Genomic DNA, 17,900 nt, shown 5'->3' on the forward strand with positions numbered 1-17,900 from the left:
AGTCGGTTTGAAATTAAATATAAAAGCTAATCTAATCTAATCTATTATTCACGCCATTTGTTAACAATATGATAATTGATAAGATCAATCTAATTTAAACTTTTACAAATATACAAGTTACCTATTATGAAAGTACACACATTAAGATATCATTAATTTAAAAAATATTTAAAATATTTAGACTAATTTAATCTTGAGAGTTTTCTTATCTCTCATCCGAGATTAAATCCTTAAAACACATATTAGGTTACTATATAGTTCATGATCATTGATCAAGGATATAAACTGTATATAAATAAATAAATTAAAACATATCTTTATATTAAAAAGTTTTTCCTAGAGTAATTTTTCTGTATTTTTTTTTTTGGCGTTTGCCCAGTTGATTAAACTTTAAACCAAAAAAATTGAGGAAATGAAATAAAAATATTGCTAAAAAAAGTTAAATTTGAGCCCAAATATTATAATAAAAAAAATAGAAAATAACACCTCATACAAAAATAAATAAACTGGGATTAGAGCAATTGTCTTTTGATAGCAAATTAAATTTAAGAAACGAGTATTTAAAATAATAAAAAAAATTCAGACAAAAAAAATCAAATTTAACTTTCACAAAAATTGAATTATATAATTTAAACTTTAAATTATTTAAGATAAACATATCTTAAAATTTAAAAATATCTATTCACTTAAAAGTAGTTATAGCTAACCACACTACTAACACTATAAATAGTAGATACCAATGATATAAATCATATAATAAACATCAATAGAAATTATTCATAGTATATTCTCTTCTATTTTTGTTCTACAATGGGTGTGAATCAGTGTGTGAAAGTAGCTCTCTTTTTGGGTCTCTTAGTATTATTTTGTCCTTCTTTTTCTTCATCAGAAGATGTGAAGCTTAAAGTGAAAGGGGTCACAAACATTGCTACAACTGATGAGAATTTCATATGTGCAACATTGGATTGGTGGCCATCTAATAAATGTGACTATAACCAATGTCCATGGGGAAAAGCTGGGATTCTCAACTTGGTATTTTATTTATTTCTTTTGTTTGATATTATTGTCGTATATTACCATTCAGAATATTGTATGCATTTTTTAATTTCATAATGATAATTAATTATTGTTTTTGCAACTTTTTTTTTTCAGAATTTGAATAACACAATACTCTCAAATGCAATCAAAGGTAACCCATATTTTCTTTAAAGTCAAATTACTTTAATTAATATATACTATTATGTGAAAAATAATATAATAGAAAATATTGAACGATCACTGTATTTTAAAAAACTGGAGTATTTCATATTATTATCTATCATTCAAAGGTTCATCTAATTTAGTTGCTTTCAAAATTGTTGCAGCATTCAATCCTCTGAGGATTAGATTAGGAGGTTCACTACAAGATCAAATTATTTACCAATTTGGGAAGCAAAAGCACTGCCCAACTATGAGAAAGAAAGATAACGGCTTGTTTGGATTCAGTGTTGGATGCCTTCCCAGAAAGAGATGGGATGAAGTGAATCACTTTTTCAACAAAACTGGGTAATTAATTAATAAATATATATTATTTTAATTTCTCAATATTATTATAATTACTTCACAAACAATCAATTTTATCTTATCTTATTTACTTTAAACTTTGCAGTGTCAAATTTACATTTGGCTTAAACGCACTTATTGGCAAGAAAAATTCCAAGGAAGACCAATTAAACTGGAAAGGAGATTGGAATCCAAACAATGCCATAAGCCTCATGAAGTACACTGTCTCAAAAGGATACAATATAGATTCATATGAATTCGGTACCAAATTAAATTAAAACCCTTTTAATTTTTATAATTAACTAATTTAATTTTTATCTATAATTTTTTATAAATTTAACATTTTGTGCTAATTAATGATATAGGAAACGAGCTATGCTCTGAAGGAGTATCAGCAAGAATAGATAGTGTTCAATATGCAAAAGACATCACAAAACTAAGGCACATAGTTAACTCATTATACTCAAATGCCACAACAAGACCAAAGGTGATGGGTCCAGCTGGATTTTATGGTAAAGAATGGTTTGATAGCTTCTTGCAACATGTTGGACCTGGTGTCATTGATGGAGTTACACATCACATTTATAACCTTGGTGCTGGTATGTATAATAATTCAGAATGTTTTTTTTGTCACATTTTTTTTAATATTGGATTAATAATGATTATGATCTGCAGTGGTATTTTTTAAAATGTGGGATGATTTAATTTAGGGAGTAGAAATCGGACCAGCAGATTTTTAAGAGATACAAAAATCGGACTGTCTGATTTAGGAATAAAAATTGGACCCTCCAATTTGTGTTTAAAAAATTAAAAAAATTTACACAAATCTAATTTGGAGTACATAAATCTAATTTGTATACCTACCATAGTTTTAAAAAATACCAAAAATTATAATGTTAAAGTATATTACTCATTCCACTTTTATATCTAAATCTTTTAGTCTTTTTTGTTGCTTGATTAATTTTTTTAATTCTAAGAATATAATTGTATTATAAAATTATGTTATATAGGTGTTGATAGGGATCTTATTAGCAAGGTTCAAGACCCATATTTCTTGAGCAAAATTGCACAAACTTTTAAGGATGTTTCAACGGCGGTGAAGGAATTCACACCATGGGCTGGAGCATGGGTTGGAGAATCTGGTGGAGCTTATAACAGTGGAGGCAAGGATGTTTCACATACTTTTGTTAATGGCTTTTGGTAAGTTTTTTTTTTAATTGAATTTTAGCTCTCTATTTTTTATATATTTTTTTTAATAATTTTTTTAATTAATAATAACTATAGGTATTTGGACCAATTGGGTATGACATCAACCTTCAACCACAAAGTTTATTGTAGACAAGCTTTGATTGGAGGAAACTATGCTTTGCTAAATACAACATCATTCATTCCTAATCCAGATTATTATGGGTATGTCACATATATTTATTCATATTCATATAAGTAGTTAAATTAAATGTCATTTTTGAATGAATAACAATTTTATTTTCTTTAAATAGAGCACTTTTGTGGCATCGGCTTATGGGAACCAATGTGCTTTCTATTTCTCATGATAGTTCACCATATCTGCGTACATATGCTCATTGTTCTAAACAAGGGGTAAGCTAGTAATTTGATTTATACATTTTAAAAGTTTTTTTTTAATTTTAAGATAACTTTTTAAAAGTTATAACATATTGTCGATCTAATTATTGTCTCAGAGCGGAATCACATTACTACTAATAAACATGGAGAATTCGACATCTTTCGATGTGTCCCTTGTGAATGACATGAATCTTTATCCGGAGGAGTTAGCATCAGAAGGAATAAACACAGTGAATTTGATGGATTCATTGAAAAGGGAAGAGTACCACTTGACACCTAAAGATGGAAACATTCAAAGTGATGTTGTGCTTTTGAATGGAACTCCATTGGAACTTACCAAGTCAAAGGAAATTCCAGAGCTTAAACCAAAGATTGTTGATGCTTCTTCTTCTTCTCCAATCAAAGTTGCACCTCATTCAATAGTCTTTGTGCAAATCAATAATTTCAATGCACCTGCATGTGCACCTCCTACAAAATAGATTACTAGGGTTCTCTATTGTTTCTTTTTTATGTTTCTTATAGAACTTATATAGAGTTATTAAGACTTATAGAGCATATGCATATATATGTACTTTGCTGGGAATAGTTTATGATTAAATTTCTTTAATTTCTTTTATTTTCAATTAATTATCTTTTTTATTATTGATGACTTCAAGGATACGCATATTATTGCCAAGAAGCAATAGCTCAAATGACATAGTCTCCCCATACTCAATTAAGAGGTTACGGGTTCGAGTCTCCATATCTTCGATAATAAAAAAAAGGATACGCATATTATTTATATGATTAAAAACTAACTAATTAACTGACACTATATATTCATGTATAACAATTTAAATTCACAATTTGAATAAAATTTGAAATATTTATGATAACTTTTTAATATTGCTTTATAATAAAAACCTGGTATATTAGTAATAGAATTAACTTCCTCAGCTAAGTTAACTAAGTTATCAATTATTGAATTATCTTCCTTAGCTATTTTAAGTTTTTAACTTTTTCATTATAATTAAATATTTTTTTCCTATACAAAAAAAAAAGAGAAAAAAGAATAAAAAAATTTAATAAGAAAAAATCTCCTTGGATGCAAATTTTAATAAAAGTTTACTTCATTTTCAAGCCACTGAATAATTGGATATTTATACTATAGCAATTTGCTGATTTCCTCATTGAATTAGTATAAAATTACCCTTCTCAAGAAATAAGTATTAGTTCCATATATATGATTGTGCTATCCACTTGTTGGACCTAAAGATTTGTTGTTTCAAACTATGTACAATAGTATTAAATATAATTAAAAAATAGGTTTAACTACACAACAAAATTACTAATTTTTTTTATTAGAAAATCTAAGATTTAAATTTTTAATATAATAGTTGTATATTTAGTTATTTACTATAGTTATAGTAATTTGACCTGTTGCCAAAAATCATAAACTCGTGTTTACCAAAAAGAAGAAACTGTGCATATTAAGAGAAGAAATTAAGAGTCTTTGGACTACAAGAAAGATATTAACATAAACTTTCACTAATTCACAAGATAATTGTCACAGAAATCTTTGTCTACTAATTTATCTTGAGCATTATATTCTCATGCATACCTTAAATCACTGGTTTTTCCAACAATGCTGAAATGTACCATTCATTCTTCTGAATCCCATCATGATCAATCTTCCTACCAGCGTGCCATCTAAGTCTGTTGAACCCAACTCTATCAAACATTGGCAAATAAGTTCCATTAACCTGTGATCCAAAGCAGAAGAAATGTTCAAGCCAGAAAATTCCCCCAGGCCTCAACACCCTATACACATCATATAGCAAAAACTCAAGCATAGTCTCTGGCAACCAATTCCCTATGAATTCCATGGAATGAACAATATCGAGTGTGTTCTCAAAGAATGGAAGCCTATGAGATATGCTGAGATGAATTGGAATCAATCCCCTTGATGCAATGAAGTGGCTGAATGGACCGTCCAAATCCAGTGTGCTTGTGATGATTGTCACATTCCTTTCTTTCATCCTTGCAGCAAATGTCCCTGTTCCGCCACCAATGTCAAGTCCCATACTGATTGTGCTGCTGGATCTTTTCGTCCCAAGAACTCGGTCTATCCCAAAATCAAGTCCACCATCATCAAAGATCCACCTACCCTTTTCCCTTCCTTGCAGATCAAAGCAATCTTTACAGTACCCTTTATTGTTCTTCCTCTCAATGAGGCACTTGTGGCTCTTACAAGTATAAGGATCCCAAACAATGTTGCTATCTGGTGGAATTTTCCAAAGGGTATCTTGCAAATCTTGATTTGGCTCAACAAAACCTTTTGGAGACTTGGGATGGCACCTTCTTTTAGGGAGTGGCTCACACCCTTTTGACACAAGCATTTGTGCAAACACCTCATCTGCAAGGCATTCCCCTCCTATGTCATATGACATGTATTGGTTCAACTCATCTTGGAACCTCAAACACACCGCACCAATCGGAGAATGAATCTCATCTGATCCTATCCATTGCGAGTATCCGAAAGGGAGCTTGTAAGAGGCAAGTGCAAGATTAAGCTCTTCATTCGAAGACCTTTCGCCATCGTTGTTTCTAGAATATTGCTTGTCTTGTTGGCGCGTTGTAAGATCAATGAGCAATGCTTGGACAAGAAGGTTAGTTGAGTTGAGCCTATGGTGAAGCTCAGACAAAAGTGAATGGCTAGCAGCAAGTTGAGATTTTGTGGTGTTGAGTTCTTGCAAGATTGAGTTAAAGTTATTATTATGATGAGGAGGATGATGATACAAAGAGCTAAATGGGCCAGTAACAATGTATATGGTGACAAGGTTTGTGACTATTACTAGCACAAGGGGATTCAACTTGTGTTTTAGGGTGTGACTATAACTATGTCCATGTTGATAATCATAACCTTGAAGCTTTTTTGAATACTCTGCTTCCTCTTGAGCTTCAATTCCCATTTCTTTCTTCCCTCAAAACGCTTAGAAACGATGGGGAAGAATTGCAAAGACAAAAATAAAATTATCAACATGGAACTAATGATGCTTTTTATTGGTTTTTTACAGTATCCTCTAACCCGAAATTTCATTTAATGATAAATTATTGTACTTTAATGAGAATTGATTTAATTGTATTTTAATAAATATACGATAAGATGGTTTCTTTCCAAATCAATCATGTTTGGCACATGTTTATTAGTTTATTTAGCAAAATATTTGTGAAGTAACATACATAGGCCGATATGGACGGGTCAACAAAGAGTGATCATAATAATAATTTAAGTACCTCGTTAGTTGTCTGTATTTTACAAGTAAAATTCTTTGAGAATTGGGTTATTGACTTTCTTGTTATTTTAGCATTATATACGGATCTCATCCACCAATGCACCTTTTATATTTATAAATTAATGATCATGTTTTGTTGGATTTTCACATCAACCCCTAATTAAATAACAAGTCTATATATGTTAACAATAAGGAGGTCACTTAGATAAACATGCCTAAAACATCTTTTTTTAAAGATGTTTTTATGTTGTGTTTTAATTGGTTTCTGTATAATTTATTCGATGTTCCTCATCACATGTTATTAAATTTCTCAAAAGATTTTCTTTCCAAAAACAATAAAAAACATTTAATTTGGACTAAAACAAAAAAGGTAATAGATTAATTATTATATTTTTTTAAAAAAATTATTTACATAAAAAAATATATCACATTCATCAAAATATATATATATATAACAAGCTCTTAAAAAATTTTTATAAATAAAAAATAATTAATTTTTATTGGTATAATATATAAAACAATTACTATATTATAATTATATTATAGATTAAAATTTACTAATTTAAATTTTATTTTTATTTTTAATATAAGCATTAGAAATAAATAATTTTTTTATAACAAGATATAATGTAACAAAATATATATAATATTAATTAATTTTTAAAAAATTCTGAAAAGATTATTTTTTTTAATAAAGTGTTATTAAAAAAATTAACATTATAAAAACTAATTTCAACTAATATGATATAATAGGTTATTAAATATATTTAATACAAAATACATTGAATATAAATTTTTATTGAGTTTAAATTTTAAATAATTTTTAATTTAATTTTGAATATTTTTATTTTAAAGAGTTAGAATATTTTAACATCATTTTTTTTCGTATTTTTTTAATTGAATTTTTTATTTTTTAAATTATAAACCTTATTTATAATTAAGAGTAATGTTTTAACACCACCAATTAATCACACATATAAAAATACAAGAACAATTCTATTATCATCATTATAATCTAACTTTATAAGCAATACAATACAATAAAACTATATATAAGTAATATAACTAAATTTTATCTACATCTATAGTCACATTTCATAAATAATATAATTAAATTATATTTATGTTTATAATTAAAATATGAATAAAAATACAAAAAATTATCAGAATGATTAATTTTTTTCGTTCATAATTTTTTTATTATTTTTGTTGTGAAAAATTTAATTATTTTAATGATTAATTATTTTTTTTAAAAAGATAATTGAATAACACAAAAAAATCTTATTAAGAGTAATTTATTTATATATGATTAAAAAATAATTAAATAATTATATACGGTAAAAAATTAATATTATTAAAAAATAAAAATAAAATTTATTTTAAAATTAAAAGTAAAGTTTATTTAAAAATAAAATTAAAAATTGTGTTTTTTTTTTCTTTTTTCCAAAATTTATCTACGAGTAATTCTATAAATATTTTATGATGAATAAAAATATTAAACTCGTACTAAAATTTATTCTAATAAAATTTATTTTTATTCTACTAGACGTTAAATAAAACTATTGAAAAAAAATTTGTTTCCTCCATTAGAGAAGAATGATAAACTTCCATACTTCTATTATGTTATGGCAATAATTTGGCCTGTTATTTTTTAATGTACATAATAATAATAATAATAATAATAATAATAATAATAATAATAATAATAATAATAATAAACAAGTATATCACAGAAAAAAGGAAGCACGTCACCAAATAATTTATCATCCGAATTATATATGAATCAAATTGATAATATGAGAGCTAACTATGGGTGGCAAGCGGGGAAGCCCGCCCCGCCAGAAACCCGCCCCGCCCCGCCTAGTGAGGCGGTCCCAAAATCCCAGCCCGCCCCGCCTATCGGCGGGCTAGCGGGCCGGCGGGCTAAGCCCGCCAAATATCTTTTTTTTTTTACTTTTAATTATTAAATAATATACATAAAAGTATAAAAAAATCTCTTCTATTTTTTATTTTTAACTATTATAATTTCTAAAAGTATAAATAAATTATAATTTTTATATTCACAAACATTAAAGTCTTTGTAATTATAAATATCTAATAAATATAATTATAAACCAAGTTTTCATCCAAAACATAATTATAAATATTGTTCCCAAAGCAAACTAAACATAATCCAAAACATAATTATAAATAGTCTCTAAAACAAAATAAACATAATCCAAAACACTCAATTTTCATCTTCATTCTCTTGTAAGTTGGGTTGGGGAAAGTTAGGTTTTGGCAAAAAAAATTGTAAAAATACCCCTTGATAAAAAAAAAAATACTAAGCCCAGCGGGGAAGCCCGCCCCGCCCCGCCAAAGCCCGCCAAAACCGGCGGTTTAAGCGGTGCGGGTTAGGCGGACTTTTGCTATTTGGCGGTCCTAATTTTCCAGCCCAGCCGCCTTTTTTGGCGGGTTACGCGGGCCGACCCGGCGGGTTTAGGCCCTTTGCCACCCCTAGAGCTAACACTACAAAAATCGATAATAAAGTTAGGGACTTACAGAACCTTTCTTAAGATCATAGAAAAAAAAATGTTTATATTTGTGTGATATATAAAACAATTACAATATTATTATTATTATTATTATTATTATTATTATTATTATTATTATTATTATTATATATTAACAAGAAAGGTCCAACTGTTTTAAAGTAAAATTTTTTTTTAATATTTGATTAAATGTTCTTGTATTTAGTACTTTTTTTTTTTTGCACTTCCTCTTAGTTAAAAATATAATCATTATAATTTTTTAGTTATTATTGCTAGGGGTGTTTATAGATGGGATATGGCTGAAATTTCGATCCAATCTGCACTAAATTCATTAGATCAAATTCGATATTCGCACTTTTTATGTTTGGATCAGATATCAAATATATCCATAAAATATAAAATATATAAAAAATTTTATTTTTATAAAAAAAGTCAATAATTTTTTTGTTTACTTTTTTAAACATATTTACTTCTATCTGATTAGAGTGTGGATCCGATTCGATCCAATCCGATCATCTTACAGATCAGATCATATCCTCAAATTACATATCAGGTACGGATAAATACTGTGGATTTATATGGATATGATCTAATCTATGAACACCCCTAACTACTACTATAGGTTCATTGTTGCAAAAGAATGCTTCTTTTATTATAAACCATTATTAGATCTTAATTACCATTAAAACAACTTAATTGTCAACAAAGAGATAATACTTATTGGTCTCTGAAATTATGTTCGTATTTCAATCTATAGTTGTAAAAACCGAACTGAATCGGCTGGTTCGACCGGAAAACTAGTGAACCGGACCCTAGTCCAGTTCGGTTTACTCTTTGGACCATTTAAGGAATAAAATCAATATGAACCGGTGTAAACCGGTCTAACCGAACTGGTTAGCCTGAAAAAATTTTTAAAATGTCCCCACAAGATCTCAAACTAAGAACCTTGGAGCAAAAACAACCTCTACTTGCCACTTAGCCATTACACTTCTAAGTACTATATTTGACAAATACTAATTATATAGTATACATAAATATCTAATTTAATTTAATTTTTGTTTTTTCTATTTTTAAAATTAATTATATTTTAATTATATACCATTATTAATATAAATATAAATTTCACTAAAAATTTATTAATTTACTTGATCTATTTTATTGGTAGTATTGTGATTAAGGTTATTTGTTTTGATGTTAGTGTTAAAATCTACTGATATTATAGTTAGATGATAGGCTTTGTGAATTAATTATTTTTTTATTGTGTCAAAATAAGATACTATTGTAATATTAAAATTTTATGATTTTTTTATATTAGTTATTTTTAGAAGTTGAGACTTGATTCTTCATAAAATGTTAGTGAAGATATGTATTTCAAATTTTAATTTTAAGTTTTTAACTATTTTATATTTACGTGAGACCGATTTTATCGGTTCAACCAGTAATTTATCGGTTGAACCAATAAACCAGTGAACTAGTAGCTTGATCGGTTCGATCACTGGTTCGGTTCTAACAACTATGTTTCAATCTAATTTCAAAAATTTCGATTTACTCAATTTAGTCTCCCAACTTAATAGTTATGACTCACATTGGTTCTTAATCTTATTTTGTCACTGTCTCACAAAATCGTTAACGACATGCTGAGATGGACTAACGACTGCTACATTATACATTCTAGCGACTATTTGATGTGACAATTGAAATTTTTTTTACCTTATTTTTGTATTTTCAACTAAACACTTAAAACCCTAATATGAGTCACGGATACCTAAGTTAAAAAATAAAACTAAGTAAATTGAAACTTTAAAAATCAGATTAAAGCTCGAATATAACTTCAAAACAGAACTTTAACTTATGTAATGATTAATTTAAATGAGAATCAAATAAATCAAAATTTAACATAATTTTTATCATTTTTTTCAAATTCGAAATTTCTATACCAAAATTAACTAGGATTTTTCTTTAAATTAAAAATTTAATGAAATAGTGACTTTAATTATCTTAACCAATGTCCTAATTAATTACTTTTATGTCTTAAAAAAACTTTATATGAGAAAAAAATAATTAATTTGTCTACTTTAATAAATAGTTATTTTACTAAAATGAGAAACTATTTTTTAGAATTTTTTAAGAACTAATTAATATTATATATATTTTGTTATACTACATTTAGTTATAAAAATTTTATTTATTTCTAGTGCTTATATTAAAAATAAAAAAAAATTAATTAATGAATCTTAATCTATAATATAATAATAATATAATAATTATTTTATATATTGTACGAATATAAATTAATTATTTTTTTATTTATAAAAATTTTAAAAGGCTTGAGTTTGCTATATATATATTTTGATGAATGTGATATATTTTTTTATGTAAATAATCTTTTACAAAAAATTTAATAGTTAATCTATTACCTTTTTTATTTTAGTCCAAATTAAATATTTTTTTATTATTTTTGGAAAGAAAATCTTTTGAGGAATTTAATAATATATGATGAAGAACACCGAATAAATTATACAGAAACTAATTAAAATACAACATGAAAACATCTTTAAAAAAAGACATTTTAAGCGTCTTTATCTGAGTGGCCTCCTAACAATAATTGAGTTCCACAAGAAATTTGACGAGTTTATCATAAACTGAAATTTGTATCTTATGCACATTAACCCAACTATTTCTCACAAATTCAAGGAAAAAAGTATTATTTTAATTTTATCAAAACAAGAGAGTTAAATACGGCTAAAAAATTTTAATATGGAAGCAAAATGAGGAATATACTTTAACATGATAATTTGTTGTGTTTTTTAAAACTTTGGGAGTACACAAATCGGACAAATCGGTCAGATTTGTGTTAAAAAGTTAAAAAAATTTCAGAGTACACAAATCGAAAGGTGTTAAAAAATTGAAAAAACTTGGAATACACAAATCCAACCATGCGAGTTGTTTGATTTTAAAATTTTGCTTAAGAAATCGCATGGTCCGACTTGTGGTTGGGCAATATGAATTTCGGAAGCTAGAAAACGGACCCTCTGAATTGTTTGTTGTTGTCAATTTTGTTATGAAATGGAGAACACGAATGATCCGAGTTCTGTTCCACTGACACCACATAGCTGTGAAGCACCTGTATTCCCCATATCCAAGTCCAACACCACTTTTGCTTCCATATTCAAATTAAAAAGTGGTTAAATACATCATGGTATTCTAATTTTAAAAGCTCAACTGTGATATTTCATCAGTTTGATTTTGTGGGAAATAAAGCTAAATAGTATCATTTTAATGCATCATTAAATTTCAATCATATGAAGCCATAGTAACCAACATTTTTCATCATAAAGGAAGAACTAAGCCATCTAGATTCTTCAGAGGTTTATGATAAAATGGAAATCCTGTACAATTAAAGCCTACAGTTGGAATCCATCTTTTATGAGTTACAAACTTATTGAAGGTGAATCTGTTCTCCCATGACACGCATTGATCCTCTTTCCACCCCACCATTTAGCCAATTCAAGAACTGTAGTAGTGACAGTAATATCTTCATACACACCCCCACCATCTTTTCAATTATAAATTAGGCCACTAATTAAAAGCCTTCCAACACATGTTCTGGAGCTTGTAAACTCAAATCAGAACTCCTAGGACAGTACCTTTTCATCCCTCCATCTTTTAACAATATCCACACTTGACACCAAGATGATACCATTACATCTAAAGCACCCGAATAAGCATCAATAATGGACATAGCTTGGATAAAATCAACCAAGATACATGTTTTATATTACCAATCCCTTCTGTTCCCCATCAATAATGCAAGCTTGTTTTGATAACAAGTGTCAAAAAAGTAAATTAAGATTAATCTATTAGACAATGTTAGAATATATACAATCATTATTTCTTCCAAGTTTTTACTTCTGTCATAATAAATAAAGCAATGGCTATTACTTCATCTTTAGGTAAAATCTAAATTAAATGTAAATAGTAATACTAATTTTGTGAGGGTATTCTCTGCAAGAAACCTTTAGCTGTGAGGCTCTCCACTGCTTCTCGCACAGCATCTTCAACTGGGGTGAACACAAAACCCAAATCTATTACACTATGTTTGGTTTTAGGGAAAATAAGAGGAAAGAAAAGTGGTGAAAAGAAAATAAGTGAAAAATTTTATTTTCCTTTGTTTGGATACCAAAAAAAATAGAAAGAAAAGAAAATTTTGGTGTGGATCCTACAAAAAATTTTTTCCATCAATTAGAAGCATGAAAACAAGAAGAAAAATGTTACTTTTGATGTATTTACAATATTACTCCTAATTCTATTATTAATAATAATTATTAATATAAATTTAGTTTTAATAATTTTAATACATTATTATAATAAAGATTTACATTTAAACATTATATATGTATTAGATAAATAATTTATAAAATTATAATATTTTATAATATTCATAAAATGCAATAAAACATAAATAAATAAAAATATTTATACTTTATTTTATTATAAGGGTATTAATGTAATTTTATACCGTTATGATTTTCTTTTCTTCTCATTTTTCTTCTTATCCAAACAAAAGAAATTTTTCTTTCTATTTTTTTTTTCATTCATTTTCTCTTCATCCAAACAACACATAAATAACTCTACTTTTCTTTCTATTTTCTTTCCTCTCATTTTCCTTCCTCTTATTTTCTTTCCTATATCCAAACAAAGCCTTAGTCTCTTTGCTGCATCTTTATATGGTGTCAAGCCAGGTTGAGTTTCTTCAGCGAACCTGCATTTGGCCTTTTTTTTTTTTTCAGAGAACTAGAATTCTATGTATAATTTAGCAGACTACAAACACAAAAACAGAATTTTCATGAGCTCCTAGTGATCTCATTTGCATCGAAGATGAATAGGATGAAAACCAAAGTGAGATAATGTGAAACTGGAACTGGAACTGCAACTTCATTTTAATATGCAGGGTTGAAAGTAATCCAATTTGTTATGAAACTGGAACTACCGAAACTTTCTGCAAACCATTACAAATCTCAGATGGAAATCCACAAAACAAATGTCCAGCTTCTGGTTGCAGCTCTGATAAGAGTCTCAGTCCCATGTGCCACTGTGCCTATCCATACAGAGCACCTTCCCATTATGACTGGAGCAACAACACTTCAATAGAGGCAGATATCAAGCAGGCTCTTCAATCCGGTGGTCTACCTATGGAATCAGTAGTTTCAATCATACACAGGGACATCAAATCAAAGAAGCTTGATGCAAAAGTTGCTGATTTTGGCCTATCCAAACCAATATTAGATTATGGCACAGAATATTTATACGTTTATATATGTTAATATGATTGTTATTGATAATGAGTAGATAACTAAAAGATAGAAGGTGCCAATGAGTAATAGTTTAAATGGCATAGTCTCCCCATACTCAATTAAGAGGTCGTGGGCTCGAGTCTCCTATTTTTGGTAAACAAAAAAAAAAAGAAAAGAAGAAGAAGATAGAAGGTGTTTGTAGCACAGCTTGAATTGATTTAAAAGATAAAATCGATATAAGTTGTATCTATTTATATTGTATATTGATTTGATTTGATTTTATTTTTTAAATAATTACAATTTATATTATATAAATTTGAATTTATTTTTTAATTTAATTAGATTTAAATTATTGTAATTTGGATTAGATTGATTTATTGGATTCTAGAAAAAAATTTAATAATTTAAAATTTTTTAATTAAAAAAAAAAATAAAATGGTTCTAACGTGATTTTAAATTTAAGATATGTTAAATTCAACTTAAATTTAAAAAACGAGTATTTAAAATAATAAAAAAACTCAGACAAAAAAAAAATTAAATTTAACTTCCACAAAATATATAAGATAAACATATCTTTAAATTTAAAAATATCTATTCACTTAAAAGTAGTTATAGTTAGCCGTACTATTAACTCTATAAATAGTAGTAATACCGATGATATAAATCATATAATAAACATCAATAGAAATTATTCATAGTATATTCTCTTCTATTTTTGTTCTACAATGGGTGTGAATCAGTGTGTGAAAGTAGCTCTCTTTTTGGGTCTCTTAGTATTATTTTGTCCTTCTTTTTCTTCATCAGAAGATGTGAAGCTTAAAGTGAAAGGGGTCACAAACATTGCTACAACTGATGAGAATTTCATATGTGCAACATTGGATTGGTGGCCATCTAATAAATGTGACTATAACCAATGTCCATGGGGAAAAGCTGGGATTCTCAACTTGGTATTTTATTTATTTCTTTTGTTTGATATTATTGTCGTATATTACCATTCAGAATATTGTATGCATTTTTTAATTTCATAATGATAATTAATTATTGTTTTTGCAACTTTTTTTTTTCAGAATTTGAATAACACAATACTCTCAAATGCAATCAAAGGTAACCCATATTTTCTTTAAAGTCAAATTACTTTAATTAATATATACTATTATGTGAAAAATAATATAATAGAAAATATTGAACGATCACTGTATTTTAAAAAACTGGAGTATTTCATATTATTATCTATCATTCAAAGGTTCATCTAATTTAGTTGCTTTCAAAATTGTTGCAGCATTCAATCCTCTGAGGATTAGATTAGGAGGTTCACTACAAGATCAAATTATTTACCAATTTGGGAAGCAAAAGGACTGTCCAACTATGAGAAAGAAAGATAACGGCTTGTTTGGATTCAGTGTTGGATGCCTTCCCAGAAAGAGATGGGATGAAATGAATCACTTTTTCAACAAAACTGGGTAATTAATTAATAAATATATATTATTTTAATTTCTCAATATTATTATAATTACTTCTAAAACAATCAATCTTATCTTATCTTATTTACTTTAAATTTTGCAGTGTCAAATTTACATTTGGCTTAAACGCACTTATTGGCAAGAAAAATTCCAAAGAAGACCAATTAAACTGGAAAGGAGATTGGAATCCAAACAATGCCATAAGCCTCATGAAGTACACTGTCTCAAAAGGATACAATATAGATTCATATGAATTCGGTACCAAATTAAATTAAAACCCTTTTAATTTTTATAATTAACTAATTTAATTTTTATCTATAATTTTTTATAAATTTAACATTTTGTGCTAATTAATGATATAGGAAACGAGCTATGCTCTGAAGGAGTATCAGCAAGAATAGATAGTGTTCAATATGCAAAAGACATCACAAAACTAAGGCACATAGTTAACTCATTATACTCAAATGCCACAACAAGACCAAAGGTATTGGGTCCAGCTGGATTTTATGGTAAAGAATGGTTTGATAGCTTCTTGCAACATGTTGGACCTGGTGTCATTGATGGAGTTACACATCACATTTATAACCTTGGTGCTGGTATGTATAATAATTCCGAATGTTTTTTGTTGCTTGATTAATTTGTTTCATTCTAAGAATATAATTGTATTATAAAATTATGTTATATAGGTGTTGATAAGGATCTTATTAGCAAGGTTCAAGACCCATATTTCTTGAGCAAAATTGCACAAACTTTTAAGGATGTTTCAACGGCGGTGAAGGAATTCACACCATGGGCTGGAGCATGGGTTGGAGAATCTGGTGGAGCTTATAATAGTGGAGGCAAAGATGTATCACATACTTTTGTCAATGGCTTTTGGTAAGTTTTTTTTTTTTTTAAATTGAATTTCAGCTCTCTAATTTTTTGTATATATTTTTTTAATAATTTTTTAAATTAATAATAACTATAGGTATTTGGACCAATTGGGTATGACATCAACCTTCAACCACAAAGTTTATTGTAGACAAGCTTTGATTGGAGGAAACTATGCTTTGCTAAATACAACATCATTCATTCCTAATCCAGATTATTATGGGTATGTCACATATATTTATTCATATTCATATAAGTAGTTAAATTAAATGTTATTTTTAATAATTTTATTTTTTTTAAACAGAGCACTCTTGTGGCATCGGCTTATGGGAACCAATGTGCTTTCTATTTCTCATGATAGTTCACCATATCTACGTACATATGCTCATTGTTCTAAACAAGGGGTAAGTTAGTAATTTGATTTATACATTTTAAAAGTTTTTTTTTTAATTTTAAGATAACTTTTTAAAAGTTAAAACATATTGTCGATCTAATTATTGTCTCAGAGCGGAATTACATTACTACTAATAAATATGGAGAATTCGACTTCTTTCGATGTGTCCCTTGTGAATGACATGAATCTTTATCCGGAGGAGTTGGCATCAGAAGGAATAAACGCAGTGAATTTGATGGATTCATTGAAAAGGGAAGAGTACCACTTGACACCTAAAGATGGAAACATTCAAAGTGATGTTGTGCTTTTAAATGGAACTCCATTGGAACTCACCAAGTCAAAGGAAATTCCAGAGCTTAAACCAAAGATTGTTGATGCTTCTTCTTCTTCTCCAATCAAAGTTGCACCTCATTCAATAGTCTTTGTGCAAATTAATAATTTCAATGCACCTGCATGTGCACCTCCTACAAAATAGATTACTAGAGTTCTCTATTGTTTCTTTTTTATTTTTCTTATAAAACTTAGATAGAGTTATTAAGACTTATAAAGCATATGCATATATATGTACTTTGCTGGGAATAGTTTATGATTAAATTTTTTTTAATTTATTTTATTTTTAATTAATTATATACTTTATACTTATATCTTTTTTATTATTGATGATATCAAGGATACCCATATTATTTATATGATTAAAAACTAACTAATTAACTGACACTATATATTCATGTATAATAATTTAAATTCACAATTGAATAAAATTTGAAATATTCATGATAACTTTTTAATATTGCTTAAGAACAAAAATCTGGTATATTAGTAACAGAATTAACTTCTTTAACTAGGTTAACTAAGTTATCAATTATAAAATTATCTTTCTTAGCTATTTTAAATTTTTAACTTTTTCATTATAATTAAATATTTTTTTCCTCTGCAAAAAAGAAAAAAGA

At 27.4% G+C, this 17,900-nt stretch overlaps 3 protein-coding genes across 3 annotated transcripts; 2 read left to right on the forward strand and 1 right to left on the reverse strand.

Annotated features, from left to right (window-relative positions):
• Positions 1-736: 736 nt before the first annotated feature.
• LOC107637565 (heparanase-like protein 2) lies at positions 737-3,740 on the forward strand. Its single transcript, XM_088483732.1, has 9 exons — positions 737-1,032; positions 1,153-1,189; positions 1,365-1,545; positions 1,649-1,803; positions 1,908-2,141; positions 2,553-2,742; positions 2,827-2,952; positions 3,042-3,141; positions 3,243-3,740. Exons 1-9 carry the CDS (start codon positions 811-813, stop codon positions 3,603-3,605), a joined length of 1,608 nt encoding a protein of 535 aa, XP_088339858.1. The 5' UTR covers positions 737-810; the 3' UTR covers positions 3,606-3,740.
• An 828-nt stretch (positions 3,741-4,568) lies between these two features.
• Positions 4,569-6,151, reverse strand: LOC107638781 (putative methyltransferase At1g29790). The gene has a single exon (XM_021120677.2). The coding sequence runs from the start codon at positions 6,075-6,077 to the stop codon at positions 4,728-4,730; it is 1,350 nt and encodes a 449-aa protein (XP_020976336.1). The 5' UTR covers positions 6,078-6,151; the 3' UTR covers positions 4,569-4,727.
• An 8,800-nt stretch (positions 6,152-14,951) lies between these two features.
• LOC107635977 (heparanase-like protein 2) lies at positions 14,952-17,425 on the forward strand. The gene is made up of 9 exons (XM_016339524.3): positions 14,952-15,173; positions 15,294-15,330; positions 15,506-15,686; positions 15,790-15,944; positions 16,049-16,282; positions 16,373-16,562; positions 16,654-16,779; positions 16,861-16,960; positions 17,063-17,425. Exons 1-9 carry the CDS (start codon positions 14,952-14,954, stop codon positions 17,423-17,425), a joined length of 1,608 nt encoding a protein of 535 aa, XP_016195010.2.
• Positions 17,426-17,900: the final 475 nt, after the last annotated feature.

Source organism: Arachis ipaensis, chromosome B4, assembly GCF_059453495.1.
Source record: "Arachis ipaensis isolate K30076 ecotype BB chromosome B4, ASM5945349v1, whole genome shotgun sequence".
Taxonomy (NCBI): domain Eukaryota; kingdom Viridiplantae; phylum Streptophyta; class Magnoliopsida; order Fabales; family Fabaceae; genus Arachis; species Arachis ipaensis.

Excerpts from the sequence above, each read along its gene's own strand:
- LOC107637565 (XM_088483732.1), top strand. The coding sequence starts at position 811 with ATGGGTGTGAATCAGTGTGTGAAAGTAGCTCTCTTTTTGGGTCTCTTA. Across the intron at positions 1,033-1,152 it reads AAGCTGGGATTCTCAACTTG|AATTTGAATAACACAATACT; the intron begins GTATTTTATTTA and ends TTTTTTTTTCAG. Across the intron at positions 1,190-1,364 it reads ACTCTCAAATGCAATCAAAG|CATTCAATCCTCTGAGGATT; the intron begins GTAACCCATATT and ends AAATTGTTGCAG.
- LOC107638781 (XM_021120677.2), bottom strand. The coding sequence starts at position 6,077 with ATGGGAATTGAAGCTCAAGAGGAAGCAGAGTATTCAAAAAAGCTTCAA.
- LOC107635977 (XM_016339524.3), top strand. The coding sequence starts at position 14,952 with ATGGGTGTGAATCAGTGTGTGAAAGTAGCTCTCTTTTTGGGTCTCTTA. Across the intron at positions 15,174-15,293 it reads AAGCTGGGATTCTCAACTTG|AATTTGAATAACACAATACT; the intron begins GTATTTTATTTA and ends TTTTTTTTTCAG. Across the intron at positions 15,687-15,789 it reads CACTTTTTCAACAAAACTGG|TGTCAAATTTACATTTGGCT; the intron begins GTAATTAATTAA and ends TAAATTTTGCAG.